The following is a 22729-nucleotide window of genomic DNA, read 5'->3' on the forward strand; positions in this document are numbered from 1 at the left end:
AAAAATGTCTCGTGATATCTTTGGATGGGCTTATTTTGAAGAGCACGGACGGAAGCTGTGTACCTCATTGTCTTTAACTTTGAAGTTCAGAGTGAGCTGAAGTACACCGTAACCGCTGCGCTCAGAGCAAACAGCGCTCAGAGAGAGACACACAGACAGAAGAGAGCAGTCACCGCTTTTCATACTTTAGATCAGACCTCTCCATCATGGGTTCGTTTCTGGCTCGCTCTCCCTTCTCCGCCGGATAAACTTTTGGACTTACTTACGTATCATGGGAATATACCGTGGGTGCGCTCGGACCCGTGGATTTATACAGCCTTGATGGAAATCATGTCACCGCAGCAGGGGACCATGGGACAGAACAGGTCCGACTCTCTGACGGGAGAGAGCAAGGCGCTTCCCGACAGCAAAAAGGTACATCTGAAGTAATGTAACGTTATCTAGGCGCACTTTCTGTTCACGTGTGCGCGTTTTTGCGCATCGGGTGCGCTTGTTGTGGGTCTTCTTTTACTTTTGAATGACAATATGAGATGTAAGACACAGAGCAGTATCTGCAAGAGTGAGTTCAAAGACCGAACGCACGTTTCTGTTCCTGGCTTGTTGGCTTCATTGTGTTATTTTCTGATATGTGTCTTTTTTAAATGTATTTTTAAAAACCAGTCTTTAAACCCTCATCTGTGTGCTGCGCATCACGTCTAGAGGATCTGAATTAAGACGCTTGACTGTTCCTCGTCCATGTCGTTGTGATTGTACATAGTATGAGCGTTTATGTGATCACAGTTTTTCACAGGCTTGATCAAGGTTTGTCCTTGAAGACTTGTGTGGATCCACCCTGTGCACCCTGTGCACGTGGAATAGTGTAATCTTAAGTGTGGAAAAAAGAAAAGCAAAACCAGAGGACTGGATTCTGGTCTTTCCAACTTGTGATTTATTATTATTATTATTATTCTATAAAAAGTTGAACTTTTTACCCAAGAAAAACTCTTGAAAAACAAAACGGGTCATTACTTTGTTTTTTCATGCTGAGTGCAGAAAGTATGGCTGAAGCCAAACAACAGAAAAAAATATAAAGAGCGATTATTTGTTAATTTCACAGGCAACACGGGCATGGATGTTGCGCTTCGGTTAGTTGCGTGGCTTCTCTTCACTGAGAGCATAGAGTATTTAAACAGAAGAGGGGAAAAATAAACACAATTTTGCGTGTCATTCCACATTACCGCCTGTGCTGTAAATCGAGGGCTATGCATTACAATTATTTCATGTAAATATTTCCCTCCAGATCTTCGTCGCTGATAGAGCAGACGATTCCCAGCGGCTGCTGAACGAACGCGTAGCGCCCCCTCCTCACGCCTGTTTAAAGCAAGTAACTGCAGCTTTCAGCATGGGAGGATGTGAGCGCTAAGTGTGAACATAAAAGTGCCGAAATGCCTCCTGAAAGCAACAACTGGGTTAGAAAAGTTGACCATAGGTTAACAGGATGTGCGTGATGGTTGGCAAATATAATATGTACTCATATGATCTCCACTAGTTACTTCTGCACAGTACACTGGTGCTTTCTAAGTATTTCACCACTTTCCAGGCCTGGAATTTTATAGTGAAAAATAGTGTTATGGATTTACAAATGATGTTGCTGTAGCCCACCCCAACCCCTCTCTTCTCTTTCCCTTCTCTGAGCAATTGCTGCTCTTTGGCCTGTCTGCAACACACTGGGCTCTGCTCAGCCTTAGGAAGTTGTGAGAAATGCAATCTGTCAGCCAGAGCCTCACCGAGTGAGAAAATGCTCATGAAAATAGAGTTTCCACATGCATCTCTTTGAGTAGGACTTGTTTTTTCCTCTCGGATATTTCTGTGAGAATGTGCTTTCTTGAATTGTACGTGACAGGCATGACAGGTACATAATGTGTACTTGTCCTGCAGCTTTACAGTGCAGACTTCCTCTTTGGCTTTAGCACACAGGCTGCATAATTTAAGACTTGAGGCTTCAGGGTGTCCTGCCTCGTGTCAGTCACCACGGCAGAACAACGAGATGACACCTGTCACCAACGTCGCTGGTGCGTTTGAAAATCTGCGTGGAAACAAACTGAATTATCAAACTTACCGTACACAAAACTAATGGAAAAACCCAACCCGATTTAAAGGGTTTCCACAAAACCATCAAGTCAATTCAACTAATTTGTAGGTGTCAGATATTCATCTCAGGCAAGACGTGTCACTGTGAATTATTGTTCCTTTTTAAAAAAAAGAAAATAAGCACATTGAAGCTGATGCTTCTTTCCTTTTTCCAAATGTCCAATAACTCACAGCATGTCGGGCTGGGCTGTAGCAACTCTGACCTCTATTACTAACAGGAGTTTGTTAAGAGAGGAATGTCACCCTTAAGTAACTCCAAAAAGATTCCAGGAATCTGAGTCTTATTTAATTTGGGTCGCTACTTTAATTATTTCTTGCCGTCCTCTGATTGAATCACTGTAGTGTACGTCGTGGGGGAGGAGGAGGGGGAGGTATTGTGAGCTAACAAGGTTTTGGCATGCTGTAGGTTTAAATGAAATAGCTGTGGCGGACATAAAGATGCCTGCCATACTTCTGTGAGTGAGCGCACCATTTATCGTGCCACAGTGGGAATATGTGAACCATCATAAACATCACACGCCGATGATATATTTCCCAGCTCCGGCCATCTTTTCTGTCTCGCTGTCACTTATTTTTCTGTCTGCCTCCATCTCGCTCGTTTCCTCTTTTCCCTCCTTTTTAACTGCCGTCACTTCTCCTATTAGTCGCTTTCTTCCCTTCTCTGTGAGTCCTGTATTTCCTGCATCGACCACAGCTAAACAGCCAGCTCAGAGCAGTGCTGACTGTGTACTTTGCCTTCCGTCTCTGTAACCATTGCGTGTTGTACCAAACCGAAAACAGTGACGCAAAGTAATGTCTCTGACCCACGTCTCTCACCTCTCTCTCTCTGACTGTGCAGAAGATGAAGACCCTGGCGCAGAGACGACAGTCAGCTCCTTCACTCGTCATCAGCAAAGCACTCACCAGATCAAGAAGCACGTCCAGGTATCAGCAAACACACATACTGAGCTGCTGAGGTGCTGTCACCACTGTGTGCCATATTTCTCCCCTTTTTCTTCATAAACTATTGACCCTACCATGCATGCTTTATAAAGGCTTTATAAACTGAATTTAATGTATTGAAAAAGTCATTTTCCTGCTTTCTTTGCCTAGTAACCTGTTATTTTTTGCACGTACAGACTTTCTAGATTGTTTAAACATAACTTTTCTAGACTTCATGCATTTTGATGGATATTTGCACTGACTCACAAACTTCCTAGAAAGTACTTACCTGTGGGTTTGATGAGGTGACAAAAAAGAAAGTATAGCTACGAGGCTGAGATAAAAATCACTGATTAGAAAATATATGCCTCTGATGAGCAAAAGTGGAAGCCTTTGGTTCCAGGTCTGAGGTGTTTAGTATTTCAGACACACATTAAAGTGTCTAATTTCATCACTTAGATTCAGATATCTCTCCCCTTTTCTGTCACATTCAGTGTCTTCAGACATCAGCATTAAGACTGCCAGGCCTTTCTGACTCATTCATCGAGGGCTTTTAAATCCTCACTTCCATCAGAACTATCGGGCTTTTCATCACCCTCGTATCTCACAAATCCCTTCATCCTCCTTCAACAGTTTCGGAAATAAGCTATTACAAACCCTCCAGGAAGGGTATTTGTTTACTAGAAACTTTGTTTCTGTTATGCACTCTGTTTAATTTTCTGCCAGTGCCAGCTTTTGGGGGTTTTTAGAGGAAAAACACTTTGAGGCAGGCTGGCTTTTCAAAACACTTTGAGGCTTTAGAAAGTTTTCATGTTGTCATGATTTCACCTACAAGCGAGTGCCTGGTGAATAAACCTGATGCCTTCCCACTGCCAGCGTTACATTATAGAGAATTGCTGTTGGCAGCTTTTATGGAGATCAGGATGGTAAATCTTCACGATTTCGACAAAATCTTAAATAGGCCAGTGTTGTTGTAGGGTCTGTGTGTGTCTGTGTGTGCATATGTGCTAAACAGAGTTAGAAAGACAACGTAGATGCTCTGTTTGGATGCAGAGTGAGACACCATGAGACCATTTATTGAGTGAAAGACAAACAGAGAGTCTGTCCAAGTCTGACCTGTGTGTGCGTGTGTGTGCGTGTGTGTGTGTGTGAGCTGACCTCACGCTCTCAGCTGTCACCCTTAACCCCTGACCTCACATCAGGAGGCTTAGAGGCCGGTGGAGGTCAGCTGGGGTCAGAACCTAACATGTCAGTGAGTGTGTGAAGTAGTTATTAAGGTCTGGATATGTGTGTGCAGGGGTGCTACCAGCAGAGTGCTTAGATGACTGAGAGTAGGTAAGGGCTGATGTGACTCTCATGCAGCAGGTGCTTTTCTTTCTTTCTTTCTTTCTTTCTTTCTTTCTTTATTAACTGGGCACTTTTTATTATGAATGCATATTTGTTGTTGTTAAGATTTGCAAACCACATGCAGGCTGTTATAAAACCCCGGAGCCCCAATTAAAGCAGTTAGAATGGGTATATCCATGTGCCAGCAGGTCTTGGCAGTGGGGTTGCACATCATTGTATCACTGCTGTGTTCTTTAAAAAGCCTCTACTGCTGTTACAAACTCTCCTTGCACAAATTTTTATTGTAAGCAGCTTTTTTGTTCTAGTTGATAACTTCTTGCCCTTATAGGCTAGGATTTATTGTCAAGTCTTTAACTTTATGCTTAAGAGCTCCTCTCTGAGAATAGCACTGACTTGCTGAGTGTCCTGTTGGTCTGGCATTTTCATCTTGTTCATGAAGCTGTTACTCACTCACAGTCAGTTCATTTTTCAGTATTGAGAACAGCTGGAAAAAACCAGGTTTAAATATTAAACAGTGCAGAGCAGCTAAAGCAGCTACAGAGTGAAACACACCTCAGGCTTTGATTTGAGTTTCTGTTTTGTTTTTTTGTCTCATCTCTGAACTCTTTCCCCCCTTTTTTTTCCTCTGCTCATGACTCGTGCAGTCAGTGAACAGCGCTGAGTTTTGGCTCCTGTTCACTTTTTTAAAATAACAGTGCTACAATGAACTGAGTTCTGAGGTACCGGGGGAAAAAACAAAAAACAAAACGAAGGATTAAAAAAAAAAATTGGCATGGTGAAGTTTCCATTGTTTGGAGTGTGTCTTTTTTCACAAGAGATTCTTTTTTCTTCTTTCCCTCCCCTCTGTCCCTGAGATGCGTCCTTGCCTGTGTTTCCCATCAGCCCTAAGAGGCACCGGAAGGGTCTCTGGACCTTTAGCGCAGCCATTTACATCACCTCCGTGCACAAACTCTCACACTTCATCTCGAAGTATAACGTCATCCCTTTGCCTCCCAACTACAGTGCGGGGGATTAAGGGTCTCCTTCAACCTTCAGGCAATGAAATCTATACACATGGACCCTTCCTGACCTCACACTTTCACGTGCTATCAGCCGCGCACACATAAATGTGACAACCACACGCCTCTTTACTTAATCTTAAATCTAATCTTATTTCTGAGTAATGACTTTTAGAAATGTAAAAAAAATTAAAAACATCTCAGTTTTCAGTTTTTTTCCTGGTTGTTGACATCTGGATCTCAAAATGACAAATTCAAGAACACACAACCACTTGCACATCATGCAAAAATCATTTCCTGGTTGTAATAATGAGCTCTGTTAAGGATATCATGGCTGACAGCCCCTAGGCAATTCTAGCTCCTGATTCTGACCTCATCCCTGTGTGTGTGTGTGTGTGTGTGTGTGTGTGTGTGTGTGTGTGTGTGTGTGTGTGTGTGTGTGCTTCCTCGTCTATATCAGGGCACTGGTGTCAGGATGAACTAACATTGTATTTTGCCTATGAATCTGATGCACGCAGAGCAAAAAAAGGTCAAGTTTTAATTGTTTTATGTGCAGTAGTGAGTTGTTAGTGCGTTATTGTTAATGGTTATTATAGTGTATCTGAATCAGATGTTGCCTGGCTGTTCAGTTTCCTTCAAATCTGTAGAGCTTTTTAGCCTTTTTTAGCTTTTGGTTTTGTGTTTCCCATCCTTTTAGGGGTCTAATTAGCAATAGAAAGATGCAAAATAGTCCCCTTTTCAGGTTTTAGGAAGGTTAAGGAGTTGTTCTGTAGAAGGAAAAAGGCACCTATACAGATAAAAACAAATCAAAGCTCCTGACCTAGTTACAACTATAGTAGGAATGTAATTCAGAAATGTGTGAGTAATGAAGTGAGTAATCTCTTTATTGCCAGTCTTACTGCAGCTTTCGGGGTTTTTTATGCCACGATAAACAAAAGCTTCCACTGTGATTCGGGCGATGGTGCGGAGTGGAGTGTGTTTATGCAAAAATGATGTCTTCCCAAATCCGCTTGTTAACAGACGGTCTCTTTTCACTGCTTCGTGCACAGAGATGCCAATTGTTGCTTGTCTGAAGATCTTTTATCTGGGACAAAGAGGTCAGGCTGTTGGTGATTCAACCCTCCTCGTACAGAAACATATGCAAAGGTTCAACGGGTGACATCTCTTGTAGTTGGGGGAAGGGGGTCTCCAAATTAAAAAACGTTATCTGCACTTCACCAGTCTCTCATCTGCTCTCTGTTTCACTTTGCGCAGAGCAGAGGAGACAAAAGAAGAAACTAGCTTTGACTGAAGACTGCTGAACTGTGCTGAAATTTAATGAATGGTCACAAAAATGAATAAAATATTTAGCTTCTTACATTATTTTCCTTTCGATTTCTTCCCCCTTTAATTTCTTGTGGCTTGGGCTTCCCCTTTAAGGCGGTGAAAGAGGAAACACGGACATCTCTGCCTCTGCTTTTTCGTCCTATCTTTATTTTTATTCCCTGTCAGAATTTACGCGTTTCATGAGAAATAAGAGCGAGGCTGAAAGTTTGCTCTGAACACATTTCCATTTATTTGCTTCTTCTCGCCATGTGTTGACTTAATACAGGAAAAGCAGATTTGCCACCAAAGACAAATTAGCTGCAGACAAATTAATGACACAGATGATGCACAGAGACACATAAATGACACTCAGCGTTCTTCTCAGGGTTATTATCAAAGCTGAGCAGATGGACAGAGTTATATAAGTGTCATTTCTGCCCTGAGGGAGTCAGTCTGTTCTGTCTAGGCTGACTGTTTGACAGCTGGGGAGACTTTAAACTGTGCATCAAGACACAGCAATATAAGCAAAACAGCGCATCTAGCCCCACTAAGGTCCCGTTACAATGGGAAATACCTGGAACTGGAAATAAGTGGTAAAAAGAAAGTGGAAACAATGAGCGGAAAGAAAGCTAAGCAACAAACAAGACAAGCATAGAAAGTTCCAGCTGTTTGTCCAGCTGTTTTCCCTCTGGGTATGTAGCACTCACACCTGATGGATCATACTCATGTCCATGACTAAAGCTTTACTTATCTTCCTTCATGATTTAAATACTCGGTGCTTTTGCTGCACGAGGCTGAGGAGATGCCACAGCCACAGGCTTTTCTTTACACGTGAAAAAGCTCCATTTCTTTCTGCAGATGGGTTTTCATTTGGGCCGTCACAATAAGTTAACAGAGTCTGGCTCAGTGATGAGGATGCTTTTCTTTGGGATTCAAATTTGGCCTTTTTATTGAACACCGATTCTGTCTTCTTCATTCTCTGAAACGCTTGCTTTTCATAATTCCATCCCTCGAGCTTTATAACTTCGTAGTTCTCGGTTTCATGGTGTCGTTTTCTTATCTCGATACGCTCAACTCCTCATCAATCAGGCGTTTAACGATTAGGAGCCATTTTTTCACAAATCTGTCAGTTTTTGCTGTGTAAATGAAACTCACTTGTGACTGTCAGACTGGGTGATTTATGCTTATAAGACTTTCATGCAGAAATGTTTCCCGCTCCAGCTTAAATATTCATGCGGGGACATTAGTATGCGGCGTTGTGCAGCTCATTGTACAACTCCCGCTCCCCCCTCCCATATCGTGTTTTAGAAAGTCAACAGTTCTCCTCACGGAGCCGTGCCTGAACAAAGGTGGCCATGTATGCGCGGGCGGGGTGGACGCTCAATTTATCAACATCACACGATGCACATTGGAGCCATTAGCTGTTCGTCCGTCCGATTCAGCTGTCACTCTAACATTTAGGAGGAAGGGATGTGCGGTGAATACGGAAGATGTTGCCCTTTTTGTGGGGAAGTGAGATGTGAAAGAGGCTTTACAGGAAGGTGTTATTGTCCATGTTGATCTGTGCGTGCGTGTGTGTGGGCTCTTCTGACAGAAGCATTTCTCAACTACATTTCGGTGTCCCTCTCTGTTTTAGGGGGTGTGCAACATTACGTTATGGTGCCATCTTGAAAGATTTAATGAGAGCCAGCTATCAGCTGTGCTTTGGAGAATTTATAGTTGTGATATGAAGGCGATGCAAAGAAAGAAATGCATTAGTTATATGACTGGAGGGTAAGGGTAAATAGACAAAAGAAATGAAACTGCATCACATAGAAACTATTTATTTTTAAGCTGTGAGTGTGCCCGTGTAGTCGTCCTGGATCCTGGTTCTGCAGGCCAACATGTTCCACTGAATCACTGATGCTCTGCTGGCTAAATTCATTGAACCTAATTAAATTTACTGAGCCCACATTTGAATTTATTTTTGGATGACACACAAAGAGAAATAATATGAAAGCACTCTAGCGTGGCCGTCTGGTTTTTGTTAATTAATTACGTAACCGCTTGTGCTGTAGCTGGAAGGACTTTGGCGAGTCAGAGATTCATCTTCCCTGGCTTCCAAATATTGGTTCTTTCTCAGATTTTTGCAGCAGAAAAGTGTGTCCTTGCATGTGTCCTGGTAGGCATCGGGGGTGAGAAACTATCCTAAGAAGAGGGTGTGTGCATGCATTAGTGTGTGTGTTTGTGTTTGCACACGTCTGTTTACATGAAAGAGACTAAGAGAAGCGGAGAAAGATTTAAAATGTGTATGTAAGTGGATATTTGGGTCTTTTATCAGCCACCTCCAAATAAACAGGAAAGGATGGAGCTCTCAAATGATTTCCTCTTCCTCTAAAAAATGATTTTGTCTCGTCTTAAAAAATAGCCCTTCTGATTTTTCTTTGCAGCCAAACAATTTCCCTGATGTTCTAAAACTATAATCTTGTCTTTTTTTGTATTAGTTAGATTACGTGCATTGGGAATAAGAGTCGGAATGAGGAGAAAAATGAGGAGGAATGCTCAAATTTGGAGGGTCAGCTAAGCCTTTTCACAGCTTGGCTCACATGCTACGTGGGATTCCTGCTTTCACTTACACCATTCCTGGTTGTTTCACATTCTGTATAAGTTTGGAGGAAAAAAACCCTCCACAAGAAAATATGCAGGAATAAAGAATAAAGTATTACTCCACCAAACCAAATGTGTGTGGAAATAAAGTCGTGGTCTTGTGGCCAATATAATACAAAACGTTCAAGGTTGTTCAGATTTAGCTATACCATGGGTTTTGTTTCAAAACCGCAAAGCATTGACTCCCGACCTTAAAGTCGTAATAGCTTCCTCAGTGTTTACCGGGATGGAGCTAGTTTCCTCATACGATGCCAGGCAGACATTTTATGCCTTAACGTCTTCCTGGTGGTAATCCAAATTCATTTGATTCTTGAGTTTCGTGATGGTGGTAGGTATCTCAGGGGCTGGGGGAGCCTGATTTGGATCCATTAGTAAGAAAGGTGCACACTTTCTTAAGTGTCTTGCTCAGACGAGTTACTTAAATCTCCTCTTTCTATCCTCACAGTGGATTACAACTGCTTTGCTCACTTTTTAGGTGTTTCAAGCTCACAATGTTTCTTCACTCTTTTTTATTCTTGTCACTCGGCAGCTTCTGTGAGCTATTCAGGAGCTCTGTGGCAATTTTGCAATAGCTGTTGAGCGAAGCAAAGAGAAATTCAGTCCAACTGTGTTTCCAAACCTGTTGTTTCAGTGCATGCTTCCACATACTCCAAACCACAAATTTCTCCTTTGGGGATCAATAGTGTAAATCATTCCTTGCGTCTGCGTTGTCTCGGTTTTGTCCCCCCAGGGAAAGCTGCTTGACGCCAGTAAGCCCAGAGACTTGTCCTCTAGTCCAGGCCTTCCTGGCTGAGTGTCCAGGCCGTCTGTTCCTGGGTCACGCCCAAACACAGCTAAAGACCGGCTTGCAGATCCAGGAGAGACACCTTTTCCTCTTCACAGACACCCTGCTCGTCACCAAGGCCAAGTAAGTTTCTTTCAGTGTTTTGTGAAATGACAGGGAGATGTTTATACGTGGTTGTGAGTGTGAGAGGGGGCGGAACAGGAAATAGAGACAGAGTGACATAAACAGGGAAAAATAGGAACAAAAAGCGGCCGTGCAACATTTCATTGTTCCTAGTTGTTTCTCTGCTGGTCATAGCAAAAGAAAATTTGTGAAGGATGGAGTTTCCCCCTGTCTCTCTTTACATACTCTCCTGCTTCTTTTACTACTCTGTCCCTCATTTTTTTCCCCCAGCATATAATTATTTCCCAGCCAATTAAATCCATATGAAGCCTGGCTCAGATCAAAGCCAAACTGGCTTGCCTTGGGCCTAAAGTATGGGGCTTCCCACCCACAAACTACACAACACAAGCACATTCAAATATAGAAAGCAAAGAGCACATAGACAATTTTGAGGTCCACACAAACACACACACACTCACACATACACATAAACACACAAGCTCTGCACACTTACAGTATGTACTTACTGTACACACAAACCCCTCAGTGCAGACACAGCAGGATGGCTGCGGTCTGTCCTGGGAGTCATGTGCCAGTGGGCGGAGCTGACCCTCTCAGTGGAGAGAGTGTATGCTATAATTGGCTTTAATACATTGTGGCTGAACCCAGGGTGAGTTAGAGGAATGTGTGTTGGTGTGTATGTGTTTGAAAGATAGCGATAGCAAGAGGGAGGAGGGGAAATTTTTAAAAGTTGAGTGGTGTGTGTGTCTGTGTGCGTGCGCCTTTATATCCATAAAGCAGAGAGTATGTGTTTGTTTGCCAAATGTATGCATTCGGATCATCTCCCTCGATAATTACAGATGCTGTGGCACATAAATACATGTCTACTGAGCATGCCTGTGTTTAACGTCTGAGAATAGCTGAATCTTTTAATATTTTGCTTCTATATTAAGTGTTTTTTTAGATTGCCATATGCCACAGGAGGTTTATGGACATCAGTTATTTAAAGAAAACTAAGTCAGATTCCGCACTTAATGCCCAAAAAGTTCCTTGTGGAATGCCTTGAAACCCTGAAACCAGTTGATAGATATGAGCACTTATCACATTTATCACAAAACACTGTAATATAGCATGCTGCTTTGCTTGTTTGCAGGTCTCCTACTCATTTCAAGGTGAAGGCTCAGGTCCGGGTTTGCGAGATGTGGACGGCTAACTGCATGGAGGAAGTGTGCGAAGGAAGCACGAACCCCGAGAGGAGCTTCGTGATGGGCTGGCCCACCTGTAACTGTGTAGCCACCTTCAGGTATGTACAAATTGTTCACATCCAAGAATGGGAATTCCTAGAAGGTGAAATGTAGCCATGTTTTTTCAAATTATCTTGATTCGATCAAACAGGAGAAGCTTGAGGTAACTCAATTTCCTCTAAAGTATTCATTGCCAGCCCATTAACCGCTTACTCCTGAATATTTCTGGAAAAGTACGCAATGTACTGAGGTGCAGATGTACAGTATAGTAGAGAACCCCACCGCAAAATCCATAAAAAGCTTAAGCACAAAGGCAGCTTTCAGTCATAAAGCTGTCTCAGTAAAAATAGAGCGAGTAACCACACACAGGCACAAACATGCAGCACGTACAGATGTATTCAGCGCCGTATATTTGCACCTGCCTTAGCAGCATCTACACCTGTGTACCCATTCACAAACACACCCATTATATTTTCCATCAAGAGGAATCCAGTCATGGCTCCAGGGGGAAGTCTGGTTTTTAACGGCGGGAGTTACATAACAAAGCAAGAGCGACAGTTACTTTTCCTCTGATTGTGTTTTGTAACATCACTGATTTCATTTCAGCTCTGAAGAGACTAAGGACAAGTGGCTGGCGCTCGTCAACAGGTAACATATTGATTAAAGGTTCTTTTTCTTTGGCCCTAATGCTTTGTTTAGCTTAAAGTTCTTCCTTGCAAATCAGATTCCCCTCTACAGGCCAGAAAGGATTTGATTTTAAAGAATAAAATGATTAAGCTGAAGCCTCCACAGCATGAATGTTTTGTATTAACAGACAAATTCATAAACTTATACAAAAGTGTTATTCTAAAACAATATTCTCACTATAACACTGACCTCCTTCCCATTCCCTGTTTTCCACCAAACTCAGTCGGATAAGTGAGGGAAAAGAGAAGGACGACCCAAAGACCATTCCTCTGAAAATCTTCGCAAAGGATATTGGAAACTGTGCATATGTAAGTTTCCCTTCATCCCCCGTGAGTTTTTATTGCCTCTGTCAGCACAAAAACAGCTATTATAACATCTCTAGCACCACTATAACTTACGGATCACACAAACATCTACATATTTCCGTGATGTTTACCCAAAAATGTTTCCACCAGGCCAAGACGCTTGCGGTCAGCAACACAGACAGCACCACTGAAGTCATCCGCATGGCTCTGCTGCAGTTCAGCATATCAGTAAGTAACCGAAGGCCTGTGTTCAGGATCCAGTGATTGATGATCGCTAGATATGAAACTTTGTCGTGCGATGCTACAAAACTCTCTCGAGGCTCTCAGTAATGGACCTTCTGGGATTCACAAGCTCTGTGAAACAGTGCAAAACCTGATGGCTGAAGTGGTGTCAGAGCAGTTTTTACTAAAGGAGTTTCTTTTTGCAATCTCATTAAAAGTGATTCTCTTTTTCTCTTTTTAGGGTTGCGTTAAAGACCACCGGCTGTGGGTGAGCTCCATTAAGGATGACCCTCCATATCCACTTATCGGTGAGTCCTACTGACATCACTGTATAAAACAAAATAATAAAAAATAGCTTAAAGCAGTCACATTATACCCCTTTTTAATGAGTTTATGTAAGTCTCACAGGTACCTCGAACTGGTTATGAAACAGAACTTTATTTCAGCCTTCATGAAGACCCCGCAGTTTTATCGGCATTTTTAAATCCAACTAAGCCGTTGATGCCCACGGCCTTTTTAGATAGCGCTCTGTGAATGAATGACTGCAGCAGCCAGTTGGCGCAGTAATCCATCCATATATCAGATGCAGCCATGATTTTGCTTCTGTCTTTCTCTCTAAGTCAGGGATGTCCAATTCTAGGCCTCGAGGGCCGGTGTCCTGCAGGTTTTCAGCTGATCTAAATGGCTAAATTACCTCCTCAAGATGTCTTGAAGTTCTCCAGAGGCCTGGTAATGAACTAATTTGCTTCAGGTGTGTTGACCCAGGGTGAGATCTAAAACCTGCAGGACACCGGCGCTTGAGGCCTGGAGTTGGACACCTCTGCTTTAAGTGATCATTTTAGATCTAAATGAGGCCAAATCATTGCACAGCGTAGGCCTCCGTGCGTGTATCATGATTTTATAAAATCAGGTTTTTATCAGTGCAGAGGCGAAGCTTGGAACATGGTTTGCGCGTGCTACTTCATAGGCACGGTGTTGTCTGACAGCAGAAAATGAAAAGCACAGAAACAAGAGGGACCCTGCTGGGATTTCATGGGTTTTAAAATTCAGTACAGAGAAGGGAAGAAGTAAGCAGAGTAAAAAATGGAGACAAAAAAAAGCAATCTGAGGTCAGTAAGGACCAGAGAACAAAAGAAAACATAAAAAACGCAGTAACTGACACACAGTCTTTTGTTTACTGGTTCCCATAATTTCCTATTCTCCCTCAGCCTTCTGATATCATTAGCTGCGTAATTTGTTAACACTTGCTGGCACGTTGTGCTCGTAGAACAAACAGTTTGGCCCTTGAGTTTGGAGAAGCTGCTCTAGCTAGGAAATAACAATGGCTCACTGTCCTATTTTGGCAGATCTGCTGACCAGCTGGGGTATGTGCTTATCTAGTTTTGATGTCACAACCAGCTGCAAATCTGAGCGCCTCATTCAAAGACACACACTTTCTGATCTGCGGAGAAAAGGAACAAGGAGACAAGGTCTCTTTCTTGTGTTTTTATGGGTCTCCAGTCACATCGGGGACACACAAGAGATATGGCTGAATTTGATTACCTTAAAATATTTCCCTTTTAAAGGCACCCTTAAAAGAAGTAGTTCAACAGTTGGGTAATGATGTAGGATGTGGTGAATAACAAAACGTACTGACATCTAGAAACACAGCGTCTCTTCCTCAATGAGTATTTAGAAAAAAACTCTCCACTTCTCACTTCTATGCATGCATCAGTGGTTCAAAACTCACCATCTGGGAACATTTCAGAGGACGTGGTTTTCTTGTGGGTTTTTTGTGTTACCATAATCTTTTGTTTTGTAGTCCACACAGAATTCCTGACACGCAAACACAGAATTTATGACGCTGTGTTGCGAAATGCAATGCTGTATATGCCCCTTTTTTTTTTAAAGCATCATGTGAGGTGCACAGACTGCACACACCAGGCCCTCCAGCGCTAAACTTTGACCTTTCATTCAGGCCACGAGTTTCCCTTCAGCATCAAGATGAGCCACATTCGAGACGTTGGGAGCAATTGTGGAGGACTTGGAGGAGGAGGAGGGAAGGATGTGCTGAGTCCCACAGACTGCCCAGGGGTTCTTCTGTTGGACCAGTGTCTCCCTCCAGACACGCAGTGCCAATTTATACTGAAACCCAACAAGGCTGTCGTTGGGCAGACTCAACTTTTAGGTAAGGGATTTCATAGTCAGTATGTGTCTGGTATTTTGGTTGTGTTTATTAGTAGTAGGTATTAAAATTACATCCACCATTAAGTATTTAAAGTTAATCGTTTGGGGTTTAAAACGGTAGCATTCTGATGAGGGCCCATCATGCACCACGGAAGATTCATGAAGTGAGAGAAGTAAACATTGTTGTTTTTGTCATTACCGTGGCAGCTTAGGTTTTCTGAGTACATGGTTGGTCACTGTGAAGAATCCATCCATAAATCTAACTCACTGTGAAACCACAAGAGGAAATATGAGGATACAGAAGTATTAATACAGAACTGAAAGTACTTCCCAGAGCGAGTTCCACTTATATAAAACATTTCAGTATGTTTGTGCTCGTCTTTGAGGTTACCGTCGTGTTTGTTAGTCCTCAGTTTGAATCAGCAGGTGGACAAGAAGGGGGGAAAAAAGCGTCATCGACGGTGGGAAGAGCATTTTAATGGAGCGGTGGGTTACAGCAGGGGTTGGAACAGACGCGGTGTCAAAATAAGAAAAACATCGGACAGACAAAGAGGAAGAAACCCCAGAAGGACCGGATAAATGTGGGAATAGGAAGATGGAAAGTAGAAAGAGATGACACAGCTATTGAGTAAGTGTGGAAGGTCAGTAGAGGTGAAGGAAAAAGAAACAGACAACTATGGCAGAGAGAGAAAGGATTTGCAGACCAAAAGACTGAAACTTGGACCTTAAAGCGGAGAGGTACGGATAAATTAGGAGGAAGAAAAACAACATGACGGTGGACAGGAGTGAGGATGAACTGCGGGTACGGAGACCAGGATGGAAAAAGGACATGATGAGGTTTAGTGGCGGGAAGAAGCAGAGGAGAAAAAAAATGTGTGTTTTCCAGTCAAGTAGGCTCCAGTTTGCCAACCGCAAGCTTTGCCTCAGATTCCTTTGCTTCAGGCACAACAGGGTCTTACGTAATCTCTCCATAACAGCCCCGCCACCATACATGCCTAATTGCTCGCGCCCAACCAGAAAGCTAACGAATATGTGTTTACTGGCTTGTAGCCCTGACAAAAGCCTCATTTCAGCCATTTATTCTCAAACAATCACACAGGAAATTGTACATGTTTAACAACTAGCGGGTGTATGACAAATAAAACTCCTCCAGTTGTTCCCCAACATGCTTCATGTCCAGTTTGTGCCAGTCTACTGGGGAGATACTGTAACTGGACAAAAAGCCTTTGAGGTGGCTCATGGCAGCAACAGAGAGTGAGGCTGAACGTGGATAAAGAACCACTGCACACAGCAACACAGATCTATGCTGTCTCAGCACTTGAAAAATGAGCTAAGATTTTGTACTAGACCTATAAAAACAGGTATTGTTGTGCATTCAACTGCAAGAAGAGATTTTCTATGTTCCCATTACAATATGAACCATATTACTGGCATGTCCACCCTTGGAAGTGGCTTAAAGTCTGCTTGTCAAAGCATTCATTTCCTACAGTTCAGTAGAGCCCAGTGTTGCCAACTCCTCAGTAAGGAAAATCGTTATTGGTTGTCCTAAAAGTCGCTAAATGACGTCATCGCATAATTTGCATAATTTGTCATGCTTATGTAATTGTAACCTAACTTTTAGGAGAGAGAAATAGCATCCTGGACGAGACGTAAAGTGAGTAAAAAACACCCTAAATGCATTCTGAATATATTTGGAACTACAAATTAAATTCTTTTAGCAATTATTGTTTTTTTAGTCATTCCAACCCTCCTCCTTTATCCGGGCTTGTGACCCAAAACAGCCCTCTGGCGGAGTTACACACACACACATAGACACACAAAAAAGTCTGTGTGTGTGTTTTAAGTAGGTTTAAAGCTTGTGATCCACAAAAAGTAAGAGTAAAAGAAGAACTGACGTCATTACAGTCAGGGCTGGAGCAGCGGCTTCGCTCACTGGAGGTTCATTTGCAGGACGCGTAGGGGTGAACGTCTCCTGCTCTGACAGCAGCTGGGGGGGAGTGTTGCGTGAGGACTATCCGCCGCCTGTGAGCGCTTCGGCACGGGCGAGGTGCCCACGGTAGCACCGCTGCTTGTTGAGAGTAAGAGCGATACGTGCTTTCACGTCAAAAAGTGGTCATACGTCTTCCTAATAACACCAGCAAAAGTCGCCATATTTGTCGTTAGTCGCTTTTTTTGAAAAAAAAAAAAAGTCACTAAGGGGGTCTGAAAACTCGCAAAGTATAGCGGCAAGGTTGCTAAGTTGGCAACACTGACAGAGCCAGGTTGGCCCATCCTCTAGAGCTAGCTACACCGGCAGTGTTGATTTGGTTATTTGGAAAAACTAAGAATCGAATAGAATTATTGCATTTATGCAAAGATGAAAGATTATTCCATTTGCCTAAAAATGAAATAAGTAAACTACTAACATGTCAGCACCTGTAATCTGGGGTTTCTATTACAGGACACTGACGTCACTGTGTAGTCATGTCTGTGGTAATTTCATTGTCAATGAAGAGAAATACAACATCTAGCACCTGTTTTATAACACAGTAGAAGATTAGTGTAAGATGACAGAGACTGCCCACCCAGACATGTCGTCTGTGTCTGTTTCCTCATTCCACTGTCTCTAAAACGGTTCCCTGCCTCGAGAGCCGTAATGATGTAACACCTGATTTACACCAAGGTCATGTTTTTTCAGTGATGGCAAAGGCCTGCTGAGAAGTGCCAGAACAGGCCAGTAAATCTGTTACTGTTGAACTTTGTTCCAGAGTGTATTTGGGCATCACGCCACGGCAGATTGTTAAATAATGAATTCTATGTGAGGTATGCCGTGTATTCTGAGGGCCCTTTCGGGGCCGATGGGTCCCCCGCCCACCGAAAGAATCTTTTGTTTGTTAGGTTGAGTCCCACCCTTGGATACAAATCACCGACGCTTAATAACATAAATGTTATCATTTCAAGATTGTTGGCAATTCAAAGCTGCTACAATTACATTTCACTACAATGGCCCTTTAAGAGATTTAATGCACTGTTTGCACATTTTGCCTGTCTAAAAACGTCGGCGGTGGCTCAGAAAGGCAGTGCTGCCACAATTAGTGACGAATGAGTCATTATCATAACATTTGTGATATGAATCAAGGTTTTTGAAATGCATTTCAGCCCGGAGTGACATTTTATTTAATCAGCAGTCCAAAACACAAAGAAATTAAGTCATTATTAAATATACATTTCTTCTGTTTAGCAGCTAATTGTAATTCTAATGCGCTCCACGGGAGTTAATCATGCTAAAACTAGCTTTTTAAACTGCTTGTTTATTTTAGATGTCTAATTACACGCTAAAGTAAATGTACATTCTTATTTATAGGCACTTCAGTGCACACGTGCTATGCAAAAACCTGCTGAGCTGGTGCTTGAACTACACAGGCAGACATTGTGCCTTTGCACTGCTGTGCAAAAACTTAGGAAAGGGAACACGCAGTCACATGCACATGTTCTTTTTAGCCTTTATTGAGACAGGAAAGCAGAGATGTGACCTATATCAGCTCGCTATGAGGTTTTGTTAAACGCACCCGCATGAGTAAACAGAGTAAACCATCGTCTATCACATCTGCTTTCATTGGTTTTCATTTCTCAACCATGAGCAGCGCGTTAGCATGATGCATGATGAAAAGCTCCTGCATCTGACGCTGATGGGCAATTCGTAAGCAGTTCTGCCCGAAATTCAGGCCCACAAAAGTAAACATTACGAAACAGTTTCTGAGTCTGCACTTTTGAAGCTATGTGAATCAAACAGTTTGGTTTCCTGAACGTACCTTGGGGCGCATTCGCCATCCATTACTCAACAACAAAAGTTTGATTATATCTCAAACTAAAGTTCTCCTTCCTCTATTTTTATTTTCCTACCCACAGAGCCTGGTCAGCAGAAGTCTTTTAAGAGAAAGAGATCTCTAATCAATTGGCCTTTCTGGAGAGGTTCGAGCACACAGCTGGACGGCGTGCCCCTGTCCCCAACCTTGCTCTCCGCCGCTCACGGTCGGCTGTTCGGACAGCCCTTGAGCTCCATCTGCTCTCCAGAAAACGGCCTGCCTAAACCTGTCATGGTAAGCCGAGTGGAGTTCACATAACAGGGGTCAGGACCCTGACTTGAGGGAACACAGGTTGACTGTTTAGTTAGGGAACGAGAGACTTGAGGGTGTGAGAAAGTAGATTATTTTTAGGAGCATTTTATTTGACTTCTACTGCTGCAATCTTACTATTCTATGACTTTAATACATCCACCAACCACTTAAAATAATTGGCGGACCCATTTTCCATTTTAGATTAAATCAGATTTTTTTTCCCTGGAAACAGAATATATTTTAATGTACACATTCTTCTTATTGGGAGTGAGTGACCCTCTCACTGAGGTGTCCTCTAAGAGAGACGTCTTTCTTTCGTTCTTTGTAGAAACACTGATTCAGACACGTTCCTCCTGTTGGTCCACAGAAGAATCTGTTAAAGGGAGGTGCCAAATTGAAATCGAGATAAAAATTCTGGCAGGAATTCTTTGCAATTAAGACCTCAGTGGAATGAAATGCCAGAGATTACACAAGCTCCCGCTTGTGTAATCTCTGACATTAAGTTCTCCTGTTTCATCAAATGACAATGTTATTAAACCGAACAAGTCGGTAACCTTCTGTTTCGATGTTCCCCCAAAGGACATGCTGGCATTTCTGTACCTGGAGGGGCCATACACCAGAGGCGTCTTCAGGCGTTCAGCTGGAGCAAAAGCCTGCCGGGAGCTCCGAGACAGGCTGGACAGTGGGAGCGAGGACGCGGAGATCACACACCAGTCTGTGTTCGTCATCGCTGCTGTCCTCAAGGTAACCACACACACACAGCTCTTCCCCCGTCTCTCTTTCTTGTTTGAAACTGAAAACAGGCACGACTGATGTTGGTCCAAAGTCACCTTAGTCCAGACAGGATAATCTGTCTCTGCAAAGCCAGGCAGGCGGCCAGTCACACACACAAGGTGCAGCATTGTTCAGGATCCAGGCCAAACGGCTGTCATACAGTCGGGCATCCAGGGAGTAGCTCGGGCCTTCTTCTTTTTCATTTATTTATTTATTTTTTAGAGATGGTCCAACTCCCTTTTTAAATTTTGTTTCACTTGTTTTCCACATAGAGTGCAAGGATTGTCAGCCTCCTGTGATATAAAGGGGTGGCTGTAGCCCTTTAAATTGCAGGACGGAGAGGAAGTAATTTACTAGTCTACCGGTTCAATCCCTGGCTGCTCCAGTCTGCATGCTAAAGTATCCTTGAGGAAGATATATCACTGTCAGCAATCATCACAACTCCTACCTGTTGTGCCAGTAGCCTAACTTTAATTTCACAAGTAAAAATGCACTAACATAATTGGATTTGTTCAGTGATTATTATACGACCACCAAGCTAGGATCGAAAGAACCACAACCACAGATGAAGCCATAAAAAAGTGAGAGCAGCAAAAATCCCTTTGACAGTTGCTTCCAGTCTATAATGCCTGTCTGTCAGTATAAGGCATTCTTCAGCTTCACTTATAAACGTTTTGCATACAGGACTTCCTGCGAAATATCCCAGGCAGCATGCTGTGCGTGGACCTGTATGACCAGTGGATGGAAGCGATGGAAGGAGGAGAGGAGAGGATACCAGCTGTCCAGAGGTAAGAGATCTCTCTTGAAATCCTAAAACATGCGATATCTAAGGCCGTGATCGTCCTGCTAATCGTATAGCTGTCAGTGTCTGACAAGAAGATGCAAATCCTACGCGCATTTTACATAAGTCAGCAACACAGGACAGGAAAGATTGAATAAATGGCTGTTCTGGTGGCCTGTGGTAGAGCAACACCTTAGACGCTGTTGGTTTTTTCCTTTAATTACCTACAGTTTATGTTTAGAATGAGAACTAAAAACAGAGAGCAGGGATGTGTGTATTTCCAGTAGCAACAAACAAAATTCCTTCTGCTTAGGAGAAAAAGCAACAGTGGAAATTCTCGTCCGGGCAGAAACAAGCAGCCGTACTGAAAGGAAGAAGCAGGGACCGAGGATGTTTTTCGTAATGTGTTTGATCTCATCTCCTCCCGTCATTTCCTGCCCCACTCCCATTAGGCTCCTCCACCTCCTTCCCAGTGACAATCTGCTGCTGCTGCGACACGTGATCGCGGTACTCCACTGCATACAGGGCAGTGCCGACGACAACCAGATGAACGCCTTCAACCTGTCTGTCTGCATTGCTCCCAGCATGCTCTGGTCTCCGGCGCCAAGCACCCCTGAGATGGAAGGGGAGGCCACTAAAAAGGTGAGACGGGACAGGCCTATGGACACTTTAGAGCAGGGGTAGGCAACTCCAGGCCTCAAGTGCCGGTGTCCTGCAGGTTTTTGATCTCACCCTGGGTCAACACACCTGAATCAAATGATAAGTTCATTACCAGGCCTCTGGAGAACTTCAAGACATGTTGAGGAGGTAATTTAGCCATTTAAATCAGCTGTGTTGGATCAAGGACATCTAAAACCTGCAGAACACCGGCACTCGAGGCCTGGAGTTGCCTACCCCTGCTTTAGAGACTTATTGAAATATAAAATCTTTAACTTGGCTGGTCACATTTAGTACAATAATGTGACATGTTGGGGGAAAACGCTTATCCAGCCTTCTTGCTGAGAGTTGAGGGAGATGTTTGTTGGAGTAATATGAGTCTCAGTGTAACAGCGGAGCAGTTTGCCTGCTCGGGGCCAAGAAATACTTCTGCACAGAACCTCTGGAAAAACCACAAATTTCTACACTTTGGTTTTTGTACATGCAAAATAAACGAGACACAGCATGAAACTTAAAGACTTTCAGAGGTGCTAATAGGAGGATTAGGTTACACAGAGCAAGGAGACCTACTTCCTTTGTTTCCCATCTACATACTACCCTGAGATCTGCTGCCTGCAGCTAAATTTTCTTAATGTATAGAGATTAGAGTAGTATCGTTGTTATCATCCCGCTCGCAAGAAAATGCGTTTCTCAAAAAGCCAAAGTGCTCTGATCTGCTTCCACAGGCAGTTTGCAGAGTGCGAGGAATTTAACATTTGGAGGGAAAAAACAGAAGCAAACTGCTCGTGACCAAGCAGAGACCTGAATTTGACTGACAGTTAAGTTACAGAGGCTTCACTGACACAGGTGTATACGTACACTAAGTGCTCACATGCATACTTCACGTCAGGCCGAGAGCCATTTGTCTGCAGACTGAAGGCTTTCCCCGTGGATGTGACTGCCCACCTCAGATCAGGAGCTGACCCACTGCCACACAGCAGTCACGCACACGCAAACCCCCGTCCCACAGACGCGCACTGTCAGTCTCATTCACATGTGATCTTTGACAGTTACTCATAAGCCTCTTACATTCAGCTAAGCTTCAAATCCCCGAGTTTAGAACAAGACTCGGCAAGTTTAGCTTCTCGTATAGAGAAACATATGCACAGCATCTAGTTTGGTGAGTGTCACCGGGGTTAATTCTCGTTAATTGTAAAGAAAAACAAGAACAAAAACAGGAAATTTAATTTACCTCTCGAACTACTTTGTGACAATGTTGGAGTAGAGTCTGCATGAATATCACTGCAGTTTCTCTGTATTTTTGTGTATATAAAGTGAAGTCTGCAGTGAAGCAACCGTATGTCTTAGCCAGCCATTCTGGCCTGGAATGGCTTAATTCTACAGCCAGAGCCCACATAGGAAGGCCCCTCGCCCACCAGAGCCCATCATATAGTCACTGAAACCCTAAGCATACAAAGTCTGCTGATTTGTGGTCTGTTTGGAAAGTTACAGTTATTTAGTTACACATAATCTCACTGGGTGGCTGTTTTGCTTATCTTTTCCAATCTGTGTGTGCGTGTGTGT

At 43.1% G+C, this 22729-nt stretch overlaps 1 protein-coding gene across 1 annotated transcript in view; it reads left to right on the forward strand.

Annotated features, from left to right (window-relative positions):
• The first annotated feature begins 122 nt into the window (after nucleotides 1–122).
• LOC102212850 (rho GTPase-activating protein 20-like) overlaps nucleotides 123–22729 on the forward strand; it is a 31343-nt gene continuing 8736 nt past the window's right edge. The window contains exons 1-13 of the mRNA XM_005745306.1: nucleotides 123–414; nucleotides 2969–3054; nucleotides 10078–10254; nucleotides 11387–11536; nucleotides 12084–12125; nucleotides 12388–12472; nucleotides 12620–12697; nucleotides 12933–12999; nucleotides 14649–14858; nucleotides 18746–18936; nucleotides 19534–19698; nucleotides 20413–20516; nucleotides 20962–21151. Of these exons, the coding sequence (XP_005745363.1) occupies nucleotides 322–414; nucleotides 2969–3054; nucleotides 10078–10254; nucleotides 11387–11536; nucleotides 12084–12125; nucleotides 12388–12472; nucleotides 12620–12697; nucleotides 12933–12999; nucleotides 14649–14858; nucleotides 18746–18936; nucleotides 19534–19698; nucleotides 20413–20516; nucleotides 20962–21151 (1638 nt within the window). The 5' untranslated portion in view covers nucleotides 123–321. The remainder of the gene's footprint in view (nucleotides 415–2968; nucleotides 3055–10077; nucleotides 10255–11386; nucleotides 11537–12083; nucleotides 12126–12387; nucleotides 12473–12619; nucleotides 12698–12932; nucleotides 13000–14648; nucleotides 14859–18745; nucleotides 18937–19533; nucleotides 19699–20412; nucleotides 20517–20961; nucleotides 21152–22729) is intronic.

Source organism: Pundamilia nyererei, unplaced genomic scaffold, assembly GCF_000239375.1.
Source record: "Pundamilia nyererei isolate P.nyererei 1_Seehausen unplaced genomic scaffold, PunNye1.0 scaffold00157, whole genome shotgun sequence".
Classification (NCBI taxonomy): domain Eukaryota; kingdom Metazoa; phylum Chordata; class Actinopteri; order Cichliformes; family Cichlidae; genus Pundamilia; species Pundamilia nyererei.